Source organism: Calliphora vicina, chromosome X (assembly GCF_958450345.1).
Source record: "Calliphora vicina chromosome X, idCalVici1.1, whole genome shotgun sequence".
NCBI lineage: Eukaryota > Metazoa > Arthropoda > Insecta > Diptera > Calliphoridae > Calliphora > Calliphora vicina.
Window position 1 is genome coordinate 6,733,895 of NC_088785.1, and position 24,304 is coordinate 6,758,198.

General features: G+C 41.7%; 1 protein-coding gene across 15 annotated transcripts in view; it reads right to left on the reverse strand.

The window, feature by feature from the left end:
• The window catches only part of bent (projectin protein bent), a 110,127-nt gene that overhangs the window by 2,497 nt on the left and 83,326 nt on the right, over positions 1 to 24,304 (reverse strand). For 13 of the 15 annotated variants that reach the window (XM_065514635.1, XM_065514634.1, XM_065514633.1 and 10 more), the window contains 11 exons: positions 22,564 to 24,276; positions 21,005 to 21,904; positions 20,182 to 20,945; positions 19,603 to 19,738; positions 18,428 to 19,318; positions 15,688 to 18,354; positions 15,344 to 15,625; positions 5,512 to 15,279; positions 4,449 to 5,427; positions 2,970 to 4,354; positions 1,535 to 1,591 (listed from right to left, as the gene is read on the reverse strand). In XM_065514635.1, coding sequence (XP_065370707.1) covers positions 1,535 to 1,591; positions 2,970 to 4,354; positions 4,449 to 5,427; positions 5,512 to 15,279; positions 15,344 to 15,625; positions 15,688 to 18,354; positions 18,428 to 19,318; positions 19,603 to 19,738; positions 20,182 to 20,945; positions 21,005 to 21,904; positions 22,564 to 24,276 — 19,542 coding nt within the window. The remainder of the gene's footprint in view (positions 1 to 1,534; positions 1,592 to 2,969; positions 4,355 to 4,448; positions 5,428 to 5,511; positions 15,280 to 15,343; positions 15,626 to 15,687; positions 18,355 to 18,427; positions 19,319 to 19,602; positions 19,739 to 20,181; positions 20,946 to 21,004; positions 21,905 to 22,563; positions 24,277 to 24,304) is intronic. The other 2 variants (XM_065514636.1, XM_065514626.1) reach the window with 1 other exon arrangement.

A 24,304-nucleotide genomic window follows, 5' to 3' on the forward strand; every position in this document is an offset into this window, starting at 1 on the left:
ATTTGTAAACAAACGGGTACAAATCGACAAAGCAATGTTGTCAAATTATTCGCGACGCATTTCAACGTGAGTTGCTTTTTATAAGTGTGTTTTAATTTTATTTACATTAAAAAATTTAAAGTAGTGAATGGTAATAGTGATGCAAATAAATGGTTTAAAAACCAAAATATAAAAGAAAGTGTAATTGTGTTTGATTGCGAATTTGTTTTGATGCAGATGAAGATCCAGGCAGTGAAGTCAGTGAAGATCCAGGCAGAGAAGACCACCGAATCCAGTGACGACATACAACTCCAAATGGAAACTTATAGTTTTTATATTTAAGTATTAACGTTAGGCTTGCCAGCTTTGAAATTGTCAAAAAACGTACATCGAAGTTAAAAAAGCAGTACAATTGAGTAAAAAGAAGTACAATTGTTTATTTTCAAAATTTATTTAATTCAATAAAAAGAAAACTAACAAAAAATAGTTCACAACAGTAACAATGTTGTTATTTATATTAATTACCAAAAAATAGAAAGGAAAAATTGTCAGGTGTCAAATCGTACACGAACGGTATCAACTTATGGTGTCAAATTGGCAACGGTTTGGTATCAAATCATACACAAACGGTGACAAATTGTCAACGGTCTGTTATAAAATCGTACACGAACGTTGTCAAATCGACAACGGATGGTGTCAATTCGGCAACGGAATGGTGTCATTTTTTCGTTGTCAAATTGACACCGTTCGTGTACAATTTGTACACATACAGGGTTTATACACTATTGACACCGAATGGTGTCAAATTGTACACGGATGTGTTCATTTTTTCGCTGGGTGTAGCTATTCGTACAGATTACGACAATATCTAATGTATTTTTGCAATGCTGAAAACAATTTTCTTTATATTTGTGATGCATGTAACATATTCGATTTACTTTAATTCACAATAAATTAGTTACAAACAAATATTTTCCATATTTACAATATGGCAACATTATTTAAATATGTAATTTGTTTTTCGTTTATTTTTCTATTTTCTTTCACTTTCTGTGTTATTTTAATTTCACCATACGTAAAAAGAAAGAGATTGGAGAGAGAGCGAATCTGATGAACGCTAAAAGAGTTGAGTGTTGCCAAGGTGCGAAAATTGCAATCCTTTGTATTTGGTTGTTGGAGTGCAGAAAACAGCTGCAGTATTTTCCATTTGCATTTTTATAAGACTATTTCAATATATGATGTATGTAAATGCCCCTTATATATTAAAATGCATGCGACGTACAACTTTAGCTAGTAGGGCTACATGAGTTAGTTTGAGTATTTTCAATATTTATATTAGTTTTTTTTTGGTTTCAATAATTTATTGTTGGTTTAAAGGGTTAATAGAATATTTACACATTTGTTTTAATAACTGGGAGTGGGATTACAAAATAACGTAGGAAAATATTGTAGGTATATTTAAAATAGGATAATTACTGTTTTAATCGAAATTTAGGGAAAATTAAAGGTTAGGATAATAAAAACATAGTTTTGTTTTCCTTTAAAATATCTTTACCTCCTGAATATAAGAAATTATGAGCAAGTTCTGCCTGCTCAGGTGTAACCCATTCTCCTATTCAAAAAAGAATTATATAAAGTTTTGTTATAATATAAGAATAAAAAATTTAAAAAAAGAAGTATGAAAGTATAGTCGGATAAGACCGACTATATAATTACCTGTTGTTTGTTATTAAATAATAATAATAATAATAACAATAATAATAATATACTCATATAATTTGCCAATAAAGTCATTTTATACATTGAATGGAATATATATTGTATTTTGAATCGAATTCAATGAAATTTTGTATTCAATTCTTACCATATTTTATGAAATACATAGTTATTTTCCAACCTTTGAGAGCTAAGCAAATTATAAATTATATTTAATAAACATATTTCGGTAGAAAATGAGAGAGCTACTTTCAATTATTGATAGAAGTTTTTCAAAATTTCGTATAAAGTGTTTTTGATAATGATTTTCTATCATATCATAGGCCATAATTGTGTATGTTAATGGCCTATATTTAGAGTGCCCCGATAGATCAGTCGATATTGTGCTGAACTATTAATCTGAGGGTTGCGGAGACTCTGGGTATATCTGCAGACAAGCAAAACGCTTCGCAGTTTGTGTTTGTTTAAAAAAAAAATTATATTGATGACATGGACAGACAATCGATCGACAGACATCGCTAGATCGACACAGTACTTAAATTATATATTTACAATTGTGAATTAATTTTAGTATCTATTTATATATCATATATTGACGGATTGATGGAGCCAACTGAATGTAAATAAGATATAAAATCTTGCGGAATTATATTATTTGTTCACTTTTTTTCATAAATAACCCATTTCATTATGTTATACACTACTGTTCCCAACTAAAATTAAAGTTTAGTTTATTTGAGGAGACGAATTCTTAAAAATGTTTCGTAATGGACAAAAATGTCCTATCAAACATTTTCGAGTTGATAAGCTACGTATACACGGTTGTCATATTCTTACAATATTGTCCGAACATGCTCATAAAATGGTTAACACAACCATTAGAACTTATGTTGAAACATATGGGTGTTAACCATTTATTGAACATTTTCTGACAATATTGTAAGAATATGACAACCGTGTATACGTAGCTATACAAACATATTTGAACTTTTGTAATTTTTTGCAAATATTTTAAGGTTTTGTTTAATGTATAGACTGATTTAAAATAATTAGTTTAAATTAATGCTCTATAAACCTCATATAATTTCAGTCTAGTTTCAACATACCGTTACCTTAATATAGAAAGGCCCTAACTCCAGTTTTTTTTTGTAAGCCAGATTTTCTTTTATTTAGTCAAAAAAATCTCGACTTAAAAAAACACGAGTCTTTCTATATTAAGGTAACAGTATGTAACTTAATACTTTAAAACACTTGAAAATTAACATTTTATTTACCTTCTACAATGACGACACATTCGGTTTCATCAGTTCCATGGCAATTTGTAGCCTTGCAAGTGTATTTACCCGAATCTGAAGGCTTACAGTCAATGATTTCCATTGTGACCACACCGTCCGAATGAGTCATGGCATATTCGTATTTGTTTAGTTCGCGACCATCCTTGTACCATTTCACGGTTGGAACTGGTTTTCCGCTGAGACAGCAAAGAAGCTTGCAGGTATCACGAGCCTGCATAACACGTGGGCGTAACAGGAATGTAAAACTGGGAGCCGATTCGGATTCCTCTTGCCAGAACGTGTATGGCAGAGGTTCACGGCGGCGAACAGGTGTCGATTCATGGACATATCTAGGCTGTTCCTTTGGCAGTGGTTGAACGTTTAGGAAAACAACTTCTTCGCGGGATCCATAGTGATTTTCGGCGCGGATTATATACTCACCGCGATCTGAGAGTTTTACACGATTAATAATAAAGTAGTAGTCATCGCCGGCATACCGCTTCATAAACTTGACGCTTTGGCGCAGCTCTACATTGTTGTGTGTCCAGGTGAGTGTGGGCGTAGCAATGGCTATACAACGGCAGTAGAACTTAACGCTTTGTCCCTCGTAACAGAATTGGGATGAGGGGCGTATTACAAAGCGAGGAGCTGCTTGACGACGATCAAAGGAAGTGTCATGAATTTTGTATTTCTCCATGAGTAGTTTACGCAGTGAAGAGTACTCCGAGAGGCGACCAATAGGCAATAAGTATTTGCCAAAGTCCTCGTACTTCTTGCGAAGTTTATCGCGGAATGCTAGATAACGATCGCGTGCAATTTGCTGTGTAAGATCGCTATGGTCACCGGTTAGCCAGGGATGTAACAGGCACTCATGTGCAGTCATACGTTTCTCTTTGTTAGCCACCAGCAATTTGCGTATAAAGTCTTTACCCTCCTCGGAAATGTGACGGAAGGCCTGCATGTCAAAGTCCCAATCACAAGCCTTCACATTTTTCAGTGTTTGGATATCGTTATCGCCGGCAAATGGTGAAAGACCACTAAGCAGGACATATGTTAAGACTCCAGTAGCCCACATGTCTGTGTAGAAGCCGACAGGTTCACGGTTGACTATTTCTGGTGCTGCAAACTCTGCAGTGCCTGTTGTTATTTTGACTACCTCATTGGGGTCTAGTCGTGTAGCCAGTCCGAAATCAATTAATTTTACATTTGTACTAGTATGGGTTTGACACATGATATTTTCTGGCTTGATATCCAAATGAATTATATTCTTTTCATGCATGTGTCTGATACCTTCGCAAATTTGACGCATATAGTGAATAACTTCTGCTTCAGTTATGCGATAACCTTCGGTGGTAATGCGTTCGAAAAGTTCTCCACCAGACAAACTAAAATAGCAATAATAAGAATTAATTTATTACGGATTCATATACTTATAGTATTTCTAATATGTATGTATTTTTGAAAATAGTATGTACTTACAATTCCAAAATTAAAACCATTTCATCATCGTCCTCGTAGGCGTCGTGCAAGTTAATTAACTTCTGATGATGTAGTTGATTCATTATGTCGATTTCACGACGAATTAGATCTTTTTCAACAGCATGTGAGACGGGTATGAATTTGGCAGCGAAAATATTGCCAGTGCTACGTTCGCGGCATCTGTGGACTACGCCAAAAGCACCGGTACCGATTTCCTCGAGAATGTCATATTTATCATATACACTGTAGTGCGAAATTTCCACAGGTTGTGGAACATATTTCGAGTATATATCAAAGACATATGAATCGTAATCCTTGATGGGTCCATCGGCTTTGCCACGCACCTTCTTGCCATTTGCATCGATTTCCCATTTACGTTCTGTGGGCTTCTTTTTAATGGCATCCTTGGTTTTGATTAATGTACTTACGTCCGAAGGGTCTGAGCGACCATAGACATTGTCAGCATAAACGCGGAATTCATACTCTTTGCCCGGTGTCAATCCCGTAACAGCCATAGTGGTGAAACGAGTATTGCCCACACGTAGCCATGATGATAGTGGATGTTCACGTTTTTCTACCAAGTAGTTTGTAATGTTACTACCACCATCCCATACTGGAGCCTTCCAACTAAGCGACAACGAATCGATGCCAATACTCTCAACGGTAGGGAATCGTGGCGGATCTGGACGGTCGCTAATTTGAATTTTAATAATGGCCGTATCGGAACCCAACTCATTTTCGGCCGTTATTCTATAAGGACCTGAATCCAAGCGAGAACCATCGCGAATTGTTAATATGGCGTGACGTTCCTTGGTCTCAACGTGGTAGTGTCCACCAGATTCTATATTTTCGCCGTCACGTACCCAATGAATACGAGGTTTGGGGAAACCAGTGAATGGAATTTTAACCACAACGTTCTCACCTTTGTCGAAGTAGGCAGTGTCACGGAATCTTGGTGGAACGTTCAATTTCGGTGCAGCTGAAATTAAAATACGTACGTGTAAATATAAATTAATATAAAAAATGTATGTCAAATTATTATAGAATTAAAACTGATACATACTTGCGATAGCAAGAGCAGCGCGAGTTGACTTGGCCCCAGCTTTGTTGACAGCACGGCAAACATACTCATCGGCGTCCTCGCCAAAGACATCGTTAATATTAAGGAAGTAGTTGTCACCTTCGGCGTACATATGATAGCGGGCACCGTTCGTAATTTCACGTGCGCCCTTGTACCAGGTGATAACGGGTTTAGGCACACCGGTAATTGTGCAACTGAATTGGGCATTGTGATTTTGTATGCACTGGGCATCGCGTAGCGGTTTCACAATCACAGGGGCTGTGGCAGCCTTTGGATCAATCATTTTGACAGGGGTTGAAGCTACCGACTCCTTGGAGAGCCCAGCTTCATTCTGTGCAAATACGCGGAATTCATATTGTCGTCCCTCAATTAGGTTGGGACAATTAATTTGGGTGGCTGCGCAAATGGTAACGTTTACACGTTGCCATGTGCTGCTACCAACCTCGCGCTTGTCTATCCAATAGCCTTGAATGTGAGCACCGCCATCCGATTCGGGTTTATCCCATTCCAGATGCACAAAGTCCTCTCCGATTTCATGAACCTTAGGTACGCCTGGCGGAGAGGGTGGATCGATTGGAGCCTTGGCTCTAACTGGATTAAGTCCTTCCAGAGCTGGACCCATTCCATTTTCATTTACAGCCATAACACGGAACACGTACTCTTGATTCTCAATAAGACCCTGAACATTGAATGAGGTATCCTTGCAGAAGCTGGATACGGTTATCCAATGTGGAGATGTGATATCTTTGCGTTCTACCACATAGTGAGTAACACGAAGGCCACCATCATAAGAGGGTGGACGCCAAGCCAGAGTACAGGAGTGTTTGTTGATGTGAGATACACCCATAGGTCCGACTGGTGCTGAGGGCAAGCCAGTGATGCGAGCATCAAATTGAGCCGTAGCAACTCCTGAGTCGTTTGAGAATTCGATTTGATATACACCAGCATCTGATTTGACGATATCACGAATGAATATGGCCACATAGTCATCGAAAATGGTGTATTTGAAGTGTGGTTCTCCGTCCGTAATTAATTCATTGTTACGTGTAATCTTAACATTCATTGGCTGATCACCACCATAGAAGATTTTAACTTTGGTGTTATCGCCTTCCGGCCAGAACAACTCTGTTGGACATCTGTGGATGACTGGTGGTGAACCGATTTTCAGATAACCCGAAGTATGCACAAAACCAAGCGAGTTTATGGCCTCACATGTGTAGTCGCCCTCATCTCCATTCTGTACGTTTGAGATGTGCAAACGGAAGATGCCATCCTTACTATCACAGGTATAACGGCCAGATCCCATTTGAATTTCTTTGCCATTACGCAACCATCTTGCTGTAGGAGCAGGCTTGCCAGTAGCTTGGCATTGCAAAGTGAAATCTTTGCCATATGGTGCAACACGATCTTGAAGACGCGATACCCAATCGGGCTTTTCACCACCCAACACTTCACAAACCTTAATGGGCATTGTACACGAACTAGGTTCGGATCGACCGGCAGCATTGACAGCGAAAATACGGAATTCGTAGTCTCCCATTTCAATGAGATTTATAACCGTGTATTCAGTATCCATGACATTGTAATCGTTGCATTTAACCCAAATGGCACCACCAATATCGCGACGCTCCACAATATAACCAGTAATACGGGAACCACCATCGCTATGAGGTTTCTCCCATTTTAGGTCAACGTAGTTTTTGCCCACTTTAACAACTTGAGGTGTACCCGGTGGTGAAGGAACAGTGAATTTGCCCTTGAGCTTAAATCGCGTAGATGGAGCTGATGGCTTACTAAATCCAGCTGCGTTTTTGGCCTTAACTCTAAACTCGTATTCACAGCCATTTGTTAAATTATACAGCTGATACTTTGTGTCCTTAATCAAGAATTCATAAGTATTCCAAGCAGAGTCGTTAACGACGTCACGATATTCAATTTGGTAACCTTGTATGCGGGAACCACCATCACTTCCTGGACGAGTCCAGATCAAAGTGACATTGCCCGAGTCCCAGTCTATAACTTTAGGCTGTCCTGGCGCATCGGGGACGGTGAATTGATATTTGGCGGTAATAGGCTCCTCCATTTCCAAGGGTTCGGAAAGACCATATTGATTTTCAGCACGAACACGGAAGTGATACTTGTGATTTGGTTCCAAACCCATAACATCGTAGTGTATGTTACGTACAAAGCTGCTAACCTTTACCCAGGTGCCGCTGTTGTCAAGTTTCTCCACCACATAGTTGGTTATCGGTGAACCACCATCATCCAATGGAGTCTTCCAAGACAGTGTACATGTGTCGGGAGTAATGTCTGAGGCCATCAAAGGTCCTTGAGGAATTCCCGGTTTGTCGACCACAGTTACATAGCAAGAGGCAGAATCTGAACCCTTGTTATTGGTCAGGGTGATAGTATACGAACCAGTCTCTGATCGTTTGGCGCACTTATTGTGGTAGATCGAAGTGTACTCTGTTGTTTCGAATTTGATATGTTCGTCTTGTATAACTTCTTGGTTATTTATCGACCACGATGCCGTGGGACGTGGATTAGCATGGAAAGGAACAGTTATATGGAATTCTTCGCCAGCGATGACCGTCATATCACGTATTGAGAGATCAGAGGTAATCTTGGGTGCATGTGGTGGTCGGCGGCAGAATATAGGATCACTGGATGCGCTATATGGTGATTGGCCAGCTGCATTTACTGCCGCCACTCTAAATTCATATTCAGCATTTTCAATAAGGTTGGGAATTTTGCATGTCAGGCTGGGACACAATGATTGTATAGCCTTAGTCCACTTCTCCTCACTGATCAAACGTTTCTCTATGATGTAGCCGGTAATGGGAGAGCCACCGTCATGTCTGGGCTTGGTCCAGGAAATTGTAATGCTATCTTCAGTAGAATCAATGCCGCGAGGTACTCCCGGAGCATTAGGAACATCGAACGGATGCCTTGCACGAATATGTTCATCTGTGGTGGCTGCATCCGATTGTCCGTATTTATTTTCAGCAATTACACGGAAGTCATAATCCTTGCCAATATTCAGATTGCGTATACGAACGAAAGGTACAGTGCAATAGCTGCTTACCTTCGACCAAGTCGATGAATGTGCTTCTTTCTTTTCGATGATATAGTTAGTAATGGGTGAGCCGCCGTCATCTCTGGGTGGGGTCCAATACAAAGTAAGGGCATCACCGGCAAATTCGTCAGCACACAAGTTAGTGGGTGGTTTTGGACGATCAAGAACTTTAACGTTGATAGTGGCTGTGTCGAAACCTGAAGGATTTTTCAGCTGTAATCTATACTGTCCAGAGTCAGAGCGTTTAGAGTTTTTAACAATAAACGAGGCTGAATCGTCTGTTAGGCGTTGGAACATACGTTGGTCATCATCGCCTAAAACAATATCGTTGGCGTACCAATGAGCGGTGGGCTTGGGGAAACCAACATAGGGAACATGAATGCTGAAGTCCTCACCAGCACGACAAATAATATCGCGCACTCCTCCCAAATCCATGCAAGGTTTATTTGCTTGCTCCTCAATAACAATTGGTTGAGATGGTTTCGAGGGATCCGAACGACCGACTTCATTGACCGCAGAAACACGGAAAGTATATTCTTCGCCTTCCTTCAAGTTGGGTATGGTATGCACGGTATGGTTAATGGGTAATTCGTTAACTGGTTCCCAGTTTTTGGAATTCTTTGGTCTAATTTCCAAGAAATATCCCTTAATCTTTGATTTGCCATCATTTCTGGGAGGACGCCAAGACAGAGTTACACTGTCCTTAGTAATGCGATCGGCCTTTGGTGGTTCTGGTGGATCAGGTTTGTATCTTTGTAATTCGGCAGTGATGGGCTCTGAAGGCTTTGAAGGTTTTCCGGGTCCTGCTTCATTGACAGCTAAAACGCGGAACTCATAACGTCCGCCTTCATGTAAATCGGGCACGGTGTAGCTGGTATTTGGTGTGGGATAGTTGTTGCACTTGATCCATTCACCACCACGTTCGCGACGTTCCACAATATAGCCGGTAATTGGTTTACCACCACAATACTCTGGTGGATGCCATTCTAAGCTGGCCGAAGTAGGTGAATATGCCACCACTTGAGGCTGACTGGGTGCATCTGGAGGATCGAATGGTGATTTGGCCACAACGGGTTTGCCATCTAAGGGCTCAGACAGACCATAGATGTTCTCAGCTCTAACGCGGAACACATATTTCTTGCCCTCGCTTAGACCCTTTACGGTATAGCTGGGTTTAGGACAATAGCCGGGCACAGGTCGCCAGTTGTCAGAACCAAATTCGCTTAGTTCAACAACATAGCCCGTAATATCACTACCACCATTATCCTTGGGTGGGTTCCACGAAAGCGAAATATGATCGGGAGCTGTCTCTGTGTAGGTTAGAGGTCCCTCAGGTGGTGTAGGCTTATCAACAACAATGATTTCAATGTCTGCGCTTTCTTTACCAAACTCATTTGATGCCGTAATATTGTAGACAGCAGCATCGTCTCTTGTGGTATCATCGATGCGGAAAATAGTGCGTTCAGAATTTGTATTAAATGAGAACCGGTTGTTTTCTGGGACCTTAAGACTGCCACGCTTCCACTCTATGGTGGGTGTAGGAGCTCCCGATATGGGTATGTTAATATTAACTGGTTCACCGGCACGCACCTTAATCTTGCGACCGATTAAACCGTCCAAATTCAAACGTGGCTTTTCACGCATTGATCTGGCTGTCAATACATTTGAGGGCTCTGAATTTTTACCGTTTCCAGCAGCATTTACGGCCGATACACGGTATTGATATTGGTGGTCAAATGTGACGCGATCATCTGTGTAAACGGTGTTTGGTACAGGTTCAGCATTAATCTTTAGCCAGCGTCCGGTGGCCACGTCACGTCTTTCAATGTCATATCCAATGACCGCAGAACCGCCATTACTAATGGGAGCTTTCCATTTAATTGATATGTGATCCTTATCGCTTTCAGTAAGTTCTGGCTTGCTAGGAGCTCCAGGTACGGTGTATTGATTCTTGGCAATAACTGGTTCATCAGAAGTAAGTGGATCAGAGCGTCCTTGTAGATTTTCTGCCATTACTCGGAATTCATATTGCGTGCCTTCCAAAAGGCGTGGCACTACAGCATGATTGTATTTGGCGTTAACATAGGTCACAGCTGGTACCCAGCCGCCCCCGTGTGTCAAATCACGCTTCTCTATAACATAAGCAGAAATTTCCGAGCCTCCATTATCTTTAGGAGGTTTCCACGAAATTGTTACAGAATTGGCAGTGATTTCTTCATATTCCATAGGACCCACTGGTGGGCCAGGACGATCGAGAACAATCAATTCAAAGCTACCTTCATCAATTCCGGAATCGTTACGTAATAACAAGTGATAACGTCCTGAATCACTACGTTGACAATTAACAGTATGAACAACAGTGTGATAACCGATCGAGGTTATAGTGGAGCGGTCATTATTGGATAGAGGTTTGTTATTGAGATTCCAAATAACTTCAGGCGCTGGTTCGCCAATGAAATTGATATCAATATGGAAAATGAGACCTGCTTTAATGCGAATATCATGCAATGGTGTAATAATTTTGGGAGCTAAATATCTGGCCTTAGCTGTGATCATATCCGAAGGCTCGGATGGTTCTGATTGACCAGCTTGATTGACTGCAATAACACGGAACTCATACTCTTGGCCATCAGTTAAGTCGGGAACTGTTGCTGTTGTTTTGTTTGGTGGAGCATGCACCACGTTAACCCAGTATGGGCTACCCTTCTCTTTCTTTTGTATAATGTACTCGGTGATAGGAGAGCCACCATTTGATTTGGGTTCAGCCCATTGCAAATCAACGTGATCACGATCCCAGTCAGTAACGACAGGTTTACCAGGTGCATCCGGTTCATCGAATTCGTTTTTGGCAATTATACTCTTGGCCGCTTCCAATGGTTCGGACTCACCAATAGCATTCACAGCCTTGACACGGAACAAATACTCTTTGCGATGTACCAGACGAGTTACATCGTGCACAGGATGTGTACTCATGCCAGCATCTGACCAAGTACCGCGTGACAAGTCCATTTTTTCTATTATATAGTGTAAAATAGGTGAACCACCATCATCTTCAGGTACTTGCCAGGTGAGATGACAGCCATCACGAGTAATTTTAGTGATATCCAATGGACCAATTGGAGGGCTAGGACGGTCCAATACGGTGGCATGAGCAGTGGCGTCAAATGAACCATGTTCGTTTTTCAAAACTAGGGTATATCTGCCCTCATCTGAACGCAATGCACTTGAGATTTCAAACGTTAATTCATTTTGGAATAAGTTCATATCGACACGAGGTGACGGTTCAATTTCTTTGCCATTAAACATCCATGTAATTGTTGGTCTAGGCGAGGCTTCAATAGGTAATGTCCAACCCAGACTTTTGCCAGCATGTACAGTAATGTCATTAAGCAACGACTTATCGAAGTGTGGAGCCATGAATCGAGGTTTGCAAACTACGGGCATAGTAGGATCAGATGGATCACTAGGACCACCACGGTTGACTGCAACTACCCGGAATTCATATTCTTGGCCTTCGGTTAAATCAGGAATATGGGCTTTATTCTCACCTCCAGGGACTTCCAATGCCCTTTCCCATTGTCCAAATTTAGGGCGCTTTTCTATGATATAGCTAGTTATTGGAGAGCCACCATCACGTTTAGGCGTTGGCCATTCCAAATCGACAAAGTTTTTGCCCCAATCAACGGCTTGCGGTTGGCCTGGTTTATCTGGGCGTGAGAAAGGATCTTTGGCAGTAATAGCTTGGGTGGTTACTAGAGGTTGTGATTGACCTTGTTTATTAACGGCACGTACGCGGAAGTTGTAGTCATGGCCTTCAATTAGATTATCAGCTCGAATTCCGCAATCAGCACACTCACCCACTGGTATCCATCTCATGGCATCAGTATCCATTTTTTCCACAACATAGTGTGTAATTTCAGATCCACCGTCATCTTTAGGTGGACGCCAACGAAGTGTGATTGAGTTCTTTGTAACTTCTTCGGGACGTAGAGGTCCTTCAGGTGTTGAAGGTACATCTAAAACAGTAACTTTAACGGTAGCTCTATCTATGCCATTGACGTTTCGAGCTACTAATGTGTATTCCCCAGTGTCAGCGCGCTTAGCATCGACCACACGCAATTTGGTGCGGTAATCTTCACTGACTAGCTTAACGCGATCTGTGTTGATGACAATGTTGCCTTCGTGAGACCAGTCCTTTGCAGGAACAGGTTCACCGATTACTGGTACATCGAATTCAAAAGTATTGCCGGCACGTACTTTAATATCGAGCATAAAGTTACGGTCGATCTTTGGAGGTAAGTTTTTAGGACGAGCAACATGTGATAGTGAAGCATCACTAGGTTCTCCTGGACCAGCCTTGTTGACGGCACGAACACGGAATTCATATTTAACTCCTTCAACTAAATCAGGTACATGGCCTGAAGTGACATCACCTTCAACTTCTGCACAGGGTTCCCAGTTGGGTGAATATTTATCGCGCTTCTCAATTACATAGCCTGTAATGGGAGAGCCACCATCGTTTTCGGGACGAGTCCATTGCAAGTCCACAAAGTCTGTGTCAAAGTCCTTGATTTCCGGTGTGCCTGGTTTTGTGGGCTCACCATAAGGATTTTTAGCTTCAGTAGCGTGAGGAGTGGTCAAAGGATCCGAAGTACCTTGGCGGTTCTTGGCACGTACTCGGAACTTGTATTTGTGGCCTGGTGTAAGACCTTTAACATCGAAGTTAGTGGTTGGACCATCAGTTTCACCAGCCGGTACCCATCGTCCTGTTATTTCGTCCAATTTTTCAATGACATAATTGTCAATTGGTTGGCCACCATCATCATCTGGAGGATTCCAATGTAATGAACAGCCTTCTGCATGTACATTATCGACCTTCAATGGACCATTTGGTGGTGAAGGTTTATCAATAACTGTAACCTTGACATCTGCGCTATCTTCGCCACTCATGTTCTCTGCATGCACGGTATATGTACCAGAATCAGCACGCGTGGCATTAGTTACCTTTAGTTTTGTGTTATAATCAACGTGTGTTACTTTCACGTTATCCTTAGTATAAACTTCACGTTTTTTAAGCAACCATTTGGTTTTGGGTGCCGGCTCTCCAGATACCTTGCAGTCAAATGTAAAAGCTTGTCCTGCTTTTATGCGAACTTCGATGAGATTGGAGCGATCTATGAGAGGTGCTTTGTTGCGAGGCTTGGCTATAATTGGTTGGGTAGCATCAGATGGTTCTCCAGGTCCAGCGGCATTTACAGCTGAGACACGGAATTCGTATGCTTGACCCTCAATTAAATCAGGTACTGTGGCTTTTGTTTCATCAGCAGGCACTTCAACTGCCTTTTCCCATTTACCATATTTATCCTTCTTTTCGACAATATAACCAGTAATGGGAGATCCTCCGTCGGTAAGTGGAGGAGTCCAGGCCAAGTCAATATGATCTTTATCCCAATCAGTTGGTCTGAGGTTTTCTGGTTTTCCGGGTTCATCGAATGGATTTTTGGCAATTATTGACTCATCGCCCACCAAAGGTTCTGATTCACCTTCGGCATTGACGGCCGAGACACGGAATTTATATTCACCTCCTGGATTGAGACCAGTGACGTCGGCTTGAGGTTCTGTAGAACGACAACAAGGAATCCAGCATCCTGTTTCTGGGTCAAGTTTATCAATTTGGAAGTATTCAATAGGAGTGCCACCGTCATCTTCAGGTCGCTTCCATTTTAGATGACAGCCTTCTTTATGAACGTCTGAAATTTGTAGAGGACCCTTAGGTTTGGTTGGTTTGTCTGTTACCACAACATTAATTTGCACGGAATCCTTGCCCGAGCTATTTGTCGCCGTAACAACATATTCACCGGAATCGGCACGTTGTGCTGGACGAATAACTAATTTGGTATAATATTCTGGAGAATCAATTGTAACATTATTGCCAGTTTGCAATGGGCAGTTGGAGAATCTCCATTCCACCTTTGGTGCTGGCTCGCCCACAATGTTTGCATCTAATTTCAATGTTGAACCAGCAGAAATTGTGACATTTCGTAAATTGCGCCTATCGATTTTAGGCGCCAAATAACGAGGCTTGGCCACAAATGTCTTTCCAGCATCAGAAGGTTCCGACTGACCGGCTTTATTGACAGCTATAACACGGAACTGATATTCGTTACCTTCAATCAAGCCATTAATGGTGGCCAATGGTGCTGGCGATTCCGTTTCAAGTGCTTTCTCCCACATTGGACTGTACTTATCCTTCTTCTCAATTATGTAGCCAGTAATTGGTGAGCCACCATCACTAGCCGGTTCGGGCCATGCCAATTCAACTTTGTTGGCCGTCCAGTCTGTTGGTTCGGGAGCTCCCGGTTTCGATGGTGTGGTAAAGGGATCTTTAGCAACGATAGACGAAAACGTCTCTAAAGGTTCCGATTCACCTTCTTTGTTTACCGCCTTAACACGGAATTTGTACTCGTGGCCTGGAGTTAAGCCATCGACCTCAAATTCAGGAACATCACTTTTTCCACAAGGCAACCATATACCAGTATCAGGATCGAACTTTTCAATAACATAACCCTCGATAGGTTCACCGCCATCGTCTTTTGGTTTCTTCCATTTCAGTTTGCAACCTTCTTTGTGAATATCCGAAACTTCTAATGGACCCTCTGGCTTGGCCGGTTTTGCTAAAATTTAAAAATATTTTCAATTAAATAAATGCTAAATTGGTAATGCAGAAAATATACATACTTATAATGTTAATTTGGAATTCAACTTGATCCTGACCATACTTGTTAGTGGCCACAATCTTATAAAGACCAGTATCTTTGCGTTCTGGATTTGCGTTTATGTATTTCGTATTATATGGAACATTGTCAATACGACGAGAGGACGATTGTTGAATGGATTTTCCACTTTGAGACCAAACAACATCTGGAGCTGGTTCACCGGTCACTTGAATATCTAAGCAAATAGGTTCTCCAGCTTTCACATTGTACGTGCGAATATGACGTCTATCGATTTTGGGTGCGACTAAAAATCAAAATTTTATTTTAAACATTTTAATTAAAATATTTATTTATATTGTTACTCACGTTTACGTGGTTTAGTAATTACGGTCTTGCTGGCATCTGAAGGTTCTCCAGGTCCGGCTGCATTAATGGCCTTAACTCTAAATTCGTATTCACAATTTTCATCCAAATTGGGAACAGTTGCCTTGCATTCGTCACCAGGTAATGGTGCGGAAATTTCGGCAGCCTTTATCCATTTATCGGTGCCCTTTTCACGTTTTTCGACAGTGTAACCAGTTATAGGAGATCCACCATCGTTGTGTGGTGGTTTCCAAACCAGATCCACATGATCCTTATCCCAGTCAACAGCTTCTGGAGTACCTGGTTTTCCGGGCTCATCGAAGGGATTCTTGGCAATAATAGACTTATCACCATTCAAAGGTTCCGACTCTCCTTCAGTGTTAACAGCCAACACACGGAATTTGTACTCTTGTCCAGGTACTAAATTGTTCAATTCAGCAAAAGGTTCTTTGAAACGGCCCGATGGTAACCAGCGGCCAGTTTCTACATCCATTTTTTCCACAATATAGTGTTCAATGGGCAAACCACCATCATCCAAAGGAGGATTCCATTTAAGTTTGCAGCCTTCTTTGTGGACGTCGGATATGCGAAGAGGTCCTTCGGGCTTTGCAGGTCGATCAAGTACTGTGATTTCAAAGGAAGCTTCATCGTGGCCGGATTCATTTTCTGCCTTAAGGGTATATTTGCCGGTATGGGAACGCTTGGCAATAGGTATGGCCAATTTAGTACGGTAAGACTCTAAATCTATAGTAACTTCGTCGCCTTCTAGACGTGCTTTATTGTGGAACCAGGTCTTAGTAGCTGGGGGTTCTCCTGACACTTTAATATCGTAACGCACATGATTTCCAGCTTTAACCGTGATGTCTTTAATATTGGTGCGATCGATTTTGGGTGGAGCAAACCTATCCTTGGCAATCATTTGATCTGAAGGTTCCGAAGGTTTACTTTGGCCGGCCTTGTTAACAGCCTTTACGCGGAATTGATATTTGGTACCCTCAATCAAATCGTTGATACGAGCTTTCGGCTCGGGTGTGTTGGTCTCCAACACCTTTTGCCACTTGCCCGTATTATTGTCTTTCTTTTCGACAATATAACCGGTGATGGGAGCACCACCATCATCCTCGGGGGCGCGCCATTTTAGATCAGCATGATTTGAAGACCAATCGACAATTTGTGGTTTGCCAGGTGTATCAGCGGGATCGTAGGGATTCTTGGCTGTTGTGGGTACATCGGTAACCAAAGGCTCGGATTCACCTTCAGCATTGACAGCCTTAACACGGAACAAATATTCTTTGCCCTCAGTGAGGCCCGTTACATCAGCTTCCGGAGACTTGGTGGTCAATACTGGCACCCAGCGACCCGTTTCTGTATCCATACGTTCCACAACATAATGTTCAATGGGTTCACCACCATCATCGTCAGGTTTATCCCACTTCAAGTGCACACTTTCGGCTGTAACATCGGACACAGCCAAAGGACCTTTAGGCTTGCTGGGTTTGCATAAAACTTCTAACTCCACTTCCACGGTATCTGTTCCAGAATCATTTTTCGCCGTCACAATATAAATGCCCTTATCGACGCGTTTAACTTTAGGCATGATGAAGGTGGTTTTATAATCTTCATTTTCGATTTTAATTCTATCAGTGGTTTTGAGGACCTCTCCATTATAGGTCCAAGTAACCTTTGCCGGGGGTTCACCTTTGACAACAGCCTCCATATGTAACATTTGGCCGCTGCGTAGCGTTTTCTTTTGCAAATTTTTACGATCGATATGAGGTTTAAGGAATCGAGGTTTGGCCACAACGGATTTTGAAACATCACTAGGTTCACTGGGACCAGCTTTATTAACAGCCACTATACGGAATTCATACTCATGACCCTCTTCGACATTGGTTACAGTGCCCTTGGTGTGATCACCCGGAACAGTGGCGGCATCAACCCAAGCTCTACCCGATTTGTCGCGCATTTGTATAATATATTTCTGTATGGGAGCACCACCATCGCTCTTGGGGGCATCCCAGGCCAAATCCACAAAGTCTTTATCCCAGTTGGTGGGTTCTGGACGACCAGGCTTGTCTGGCTCGTCGAAGGGATTTTTAGCAATAATAGGCTTTTCAGTTTCCAAATCCTCTGATTCACCTTCCTTGTTTACAGCTCTTACGCGGAATTTGTAAGGTTTACCCTCACTCAAGCCAATGACCTTAGCTTCAGGTTCTGTGCTCTTACCACAAGGCAGCCATTGACCAGTGTGTGGGTCAAGTTTTTCTATTTCATAATAATCAATGGGAGCTCCGCCATCATCTTCAGGTTTCTCCCATTTGAGTTTGCAGCCGTGCTTGGTAATATCATTAACCTGTAATGGACCCTTAGGTTTGCCTGGTTTACCCAGTACGGTGACATCCAGTTCAGCAACATCTTCACCTACCTCATTGGTAGCTTTGATAGTATATTTACCAGACATGGGGCGTTTGGCGCGCATAACAAAGAATTTTGTGTTATAGTCGACATTATCAATTTTAATTCCTTCTTCATCGGACACCAAGGGTTGGTCATTAAAAGACCATTCTACTTTAGGCGCTGGTTCACCCTTTATATTAATATCTAAGCTAATAGAAAGACCCACTTTCACAATAACCGGCTTCAGATTGGTACGATCGATATGAGGTTTAACTGCAAAAAAAAATATACATGTTTGTTTACGATTCTGTTTATGATTTATTTAGTGTTTAAAAATGTAACTTACGGAAACGTGGTTTAGCAATATGCCAATTTGTTTGCTCGGAAGGCTCCGAAGGACCAGCTTTATTGACGGCTCTGACGCGGAATTTGTATTGTTGACCTTCCTCCAGTTTTTTTACGACACCTTTGCAAATTGGACCATCAGTTTCGGCTGCCTTAACAAACTCGCCGGAATCCTTATCCATGACTTCAATTATATAGCTAGTAACAGGAGCACCGCCATCACGAATGGGTGGTTCCCACTTTAGCTTAACATGGTGTTCATCCCAGTCTTCGAATTCCGGTAAACCAGGTGGTGCAGCCACATCGAATGGATTCTTGGCAACTATGGCCGAATCTGTTTCTAATGGATCCGATTCGCCTTCTTCATTAACCGCTTTCACGCGGAATTGGTAGCGGTGATTGGGTTCTAAGCCTTTAATCTCTTGTTCAGTCTTTTCTGGATCAACTGTGCCTGCTGGTACCCATCGACCAACAGCGGTGTCCAATTTTTCGATTACATAACCGGTAAGTGGTACACCACCATCATCTTTGGGTTTCTTCCACTTAAGTTTGCAACCTTCCTTATGTACATCGCTAACCTCTAAAGGTCCTTCTGGCTTAGAAGGCTTGTCCAAGATTATAACTTCCACTTCAGCTTCATCGACACCATTGATATTCTCCGCCTTTAGCTTATAAATACCGGAATCCTTGCGGCTACTGTCCACGATAGTAAGCTTTGTATTATAGTCTTCATTTTCAATGCGAGATTGTCCAGTGGGTATTAAGTCTTGTTCCTTAAAGAACCAAGTTAACGTAGGCGCAGGCTCACCCTTAACATCAACATCGAATTTAACAGTTTGACCTGCTCGCAACTTGATTGGTTTCATTTTCTCACGGTTAATACTAGGCTTCACTGCACAATTCAATAGAATCACATAATATAAATTAGATTATAATATTTAAGAAGTATTTAAAACAATAAACAACAAATTATATATTCAGACCAAGTCTCAGTATTCAAACGTTATAGATAAAAGCTATGCTTTGTTTAACTTATGGTCATATTTCACGTACGTGTATGTATACTGTAATCTGTTAAAAAGCTTTGCATAAATTAGATCATATTTCATTAAGCATTTTCGCATAATAATAAGTATTAAATAAAAAAGCGAAAATTAAGAGCTTCAATTATCTTACAATTTCTGGGCTTCGCAAGATGTGGTTCAGTTGCGTCACTAGGCTCGCTAGGACCAGCTTTGTTGACAGCCCTAACACGGAACTGATAAACGTTGCCTTCAGTCAAACCTTCAACTGTGGCCTCAGGAAGTGGGCTCTATAGTCATCGAATCCAATGAAGGAAAGAAATGTTAACAATAAATAAATGCAATTATTTTTTTTATAAAAAGAGTTTTCCAATAAGAGCGGCTTTAAGACAATGTATGAAATCACTCGGATCCGACAGGTGCAATTATACATTTTTATTGAGTTATGTTGACTTTGAAGGCATTTCTGTTTTCCCGGATATGGCAATTTTGCTTGTTAACATAGCCATTCATCCATAAATACGCCTTAATCGTTGCAATTTGTCATCATACCAGTAACTGAAAAATCTAAATCGTCTAAAAAATTATCGATCCGCCATTATTGGAAAACGCTTTAATTAGTTGATTTGTTTAACAATTATTTAATGGTTGTTGAACGAAATCGAATCATTTCATGTTAATTAGAGTGTAATGACTTGAAAAATGTACACTACATTTTGCTTAGATTACTTACGTCAGTTGTTAGTACTTCATCCCACAGTGGGGAATATTTATCCTTCTTTTCTATAATATAGCCTGTGATTGGTGCCCCACCATTATCTTTGGGTGGCTCCCAGACAAGTTTAACCATATGTTCGTTATAGTCATCGATCTTGGGTGTACCAGGTTTGCTAGCAGCATCATATGGATTCTTAGCAATGATGCTACCATCGGTCTCCAAAGGTTCCGATTCACCTTCCTCGTTGATGGCCTTGACCCGGAATTGATATTCGTGGCCTTCTTGAAGGCCTTTGACATCGATTTCGGTATCATTGCCAGAGGTGCGACCGACTGGTACCCAACGACCTTGCTTCTTATCGAACTTCTCAACTTGATAGGCGGTTATGGGCTTGCCGCCATCATCATCCGGCTTCTTCCACTTGAGTTTGCAACTGTCTTTGGTAACGTTACTGACTTCCAAAGGTCCCTTTGGTTTGCCGGGAGCTCCCAAAACATTAACCTCTACCGTCGCTTCATCCTCGCCATGCTCGTTGACTGCTCGTATTTTGTATATACCGGTATGTTGACGTACCGCATCAATAATAGAGATCTTGGTATTGTAAGGTACATTTTTGATTTCGCAATTGCTGGGCACTTCCTCAGGCTTCAACTCCTTGTCGTTCTGGTACCATGTGATAGTGGGAGCAGGTTCACCGCGCACATTAACATCATATTTAATAGGTTTTCCAGCACGAATGAGCAGTGGTTTAAGATTTGTGCGATCAATGCGGGGCTTAACTGTAAATAATGATTAACGTTATTAAACAAAATAGTTGGCTTCAGAAATATATACTCACGTTTCTTGTATTTAACAATTTGCATTTTACTGGCGTCTGATGGTGCTGAGGGTCCGGCTTTATTAACTGCCACAACACGGAATTGATATTCTCCATATTCTTGGAGACCGGCTACGGTTGCCTCTAACTGGTTACCAGGCACCTCAATAGCTTTCTCCCAGTCCGGCTTATTTTTGTCCTTCTTTTCTATAATGTACTTCTCAATTGGAGCACCGCCGTCATTGTTGGGCGCTGTCCATTTAAGCGATACACTCTGGTTATCGTAGTCGGTTACCTCAGGGGTACCTGGCTTATTGGGTTCATCGTAAGGATCCTTAGCGACGACACCCACCAAAGTAGTAAGTGGTTCGGATTCACCCTCCTCGTTGACTGCGGACACGCGGAACATGTATTCGGAGCCCGGATTCAGGCCGGTCACATCAAAACTGGGAGGTTCTTTCTCACCAGGAGAACGACCGACGCGCACCCACTTGCCTGTGGCTGTATCCATTTTCTCCACAACATACTCCTTAATTGGGACTCCACCGTCATCTTCGGGTTTCTTCCATTGTAATTTGCAGCCAGTGGCTGTAACATCGCTGACGGCCAGTGGGCCCTTAGGCGATGTGGGTTTGCCCAAAACCAATAGTTCTACCGTTTCCGTATCTATACCATTACGATTTTCCGCCTTCAATGTATACATACCAGTATCCTTGCGCACCACATTCGTGATGGTAAAATCGGTATGATAATCGACATTTTCAATCTTAATGCGATCGCCAGTGGTCAGTGGGATGTTATCTCGCCAACTCCAGTTTAGGGTTGGAATTGGCTCACCAATGACATCCACAGACCATTTATGGGTGCGTCCAGTCTTGATTGTGACACGCTTGAATGTTGACCGATCAATTTGTGGTTTTACTGTTTCGAACATTTCGCAAAAGGAGTGGGAAGGGGAATGTAAAAACAATCTTAATTTTTAGTCTTCTTTACATAAATTAGGCATGGAAAGCTTAAGCGCAACTTTAAAATCTTTATATAAATGTTGTAATGAAATTTAATAAAACTAGCTGTGTGTGAGATTACGCAGCGGCTTCAGATGGTGGCACGAATCCGACAGGTGCAATTTTTAAAGTATACTCTGCAGCATACATCAGGCTGAGCTATGGCCTAGGTCGTGTAGACTTTTACAGCTTCAGTTGATGACGTTTTCAGAAACTACACAAGAGCAAATCTAACTAGCTTAAACTGCTCGTTAGAGAGTCGAGTTTGAAGGACCCCCTTGTCTTCTGTAGACTGGCCACAACATTTTGTTGCTTGTCAAGATGATTTGTTATCCGAAAAACAACATGGCCCTTATTTGAAACCCCTTTTATAAGAAAGATTTTTAAAAACAAACCTATTTACTTTAAAAACTACCAAAAACACTTATTTTAGGCGAAAGTTATGTTTACGATTTGTATGTATGTATGTCAAAACAAATTCATTTTCATTATTCTGATAGAACCCCCATAAGACCAAAAGCAAAGCAAAGCAAGCTTTTTTTAAACTGAAATTCAATAAAATTGTGTAATACTTACGGTTCTTGTGTTTACATAAATGGTTATCTGTGGGTTCGGATGGTTCAGAGGGTCCTGCTTTGTTTACAGCACGCACACGGAACTGGTAAACCATTTTCTCTTTCAAGCCCTCTACTTTGCAGGTGGGCGAAGCGTCTTCGGTTTTAGCCACCTCCGTCCAAGTGGGTGAAAATTTATCCTTTTGTTCTATGACATAATGTAAAATGGGTCGGCCACCATCGGATGGTGGTATTTTCCACTTTAGGGTAACACTCTTGTTATCGTAGTCATCTATGACGGGTTTGCCAGGTGAACTAGGTGGATCGTAGGGATTCTTGGCTAAAATGGCATCAGTTGTTTCCAAAGGTTCTGATTCACCTTCCTTGTTGATGGCTTTAACGCGGAATTTGTATTTTTTGCCAGGACTAAGTCCCTTGAAATTGAATGAGGTCTCATCAGGGCCCACTTCACCAGCAGGTATCCAACGTCCAGTCTCCTCATCCATACGTTCCAAGGCGTATCCGGTGATTTCACAACCACCATCATCTTCAGGGCGTCGCCATTTCATCTTAATGTGATCTGCGCGTACTTCTTCTGCTTCAAATGGTCCACCTGGGGCTAGAGGACGATCTAAAACGATAACTTGTGCTTCTGATTCAATGGTGCCAGAACTGTTAGATAAAACCAATTTGTATTTGCTGGTATCTTTGCGTACAGCTTTTTTAATGGTAATCGAAGAGTTTCTTTCCATTTGGTCCAAACATACACGTTGATTGTCAAAAACGACTTCCTTGTCACCCTTGAACCAAGTAGCTGTCGGTTCCGGTTCACCATCGTATTTGATGTCGTAGCGTACTGTTTGTCCCTTCTTTACAGTGATATTCTTGAGGACATCGCCCACAATGAAAGGCTTGACAAAACGACATTTCGCGATAATTGCCTTAGTCTTGTCACTGGGTTCACCTGGACCGGCCCTATTGACAGCACGGACTCGGAATTCGTACTGTTGTCCTTCTTTGAGACCATCTACAGTGCCAGCGCGAGCATCGCCGGGCACTTCTTTGCCAGCAACCCAATCGTTTGAGAACTTCTCTTTGTACTCAATAATATACGATGTAATTGGATCGCCACCATCGCTTTCGGGAGCCTCCCATTTGAGATCGGCATGATCTTTATCCCAGTCAGTTAAGTCTACATCCTTGGGTTTGCCAGGCTCATCCCATGGGTCCTTGGCTAGAATAGTGTTCTTAAAGGTAGCTGGATCAGAAGGACCGATCTTATTGACAGCACGAATACGGAATCTGTATTGTTTTTTCGGTACCAAGTCTTCGATGCTCTTCGAGCACGGTTCACCCTGCATTACTTCGGCTATAGGTTCCCATCCCTGTTTCTTACTCAAGTCTTGCCTTTCAACAATATACTTCACAATAGGTGAACCACCATCATCCTCAGGTGTCTTGAAAACGACCTTGCATGATGTTTGGAATATATCGGTGACATCAACATCGCGCGGAGGCTGGGGAACATCTTGGCAAATTACATTGACATCCTTTACATCGTCACCTTGACCGTTCGATAGTTTGATTTGATAGGGACCAGACATATCACGGGTGGGTTTCTTAATTTTGAATGTAATTTTATCATCTGTGATGGCCACTTCTACATCTTTAACCGCCAAAGGTTTGCCATTTTTCAAAAGTTTAGCCTCAACCGGTGTCTGTTTCGTACCGTTAACTGAAAGAGTATACGATTAAGTATTAAT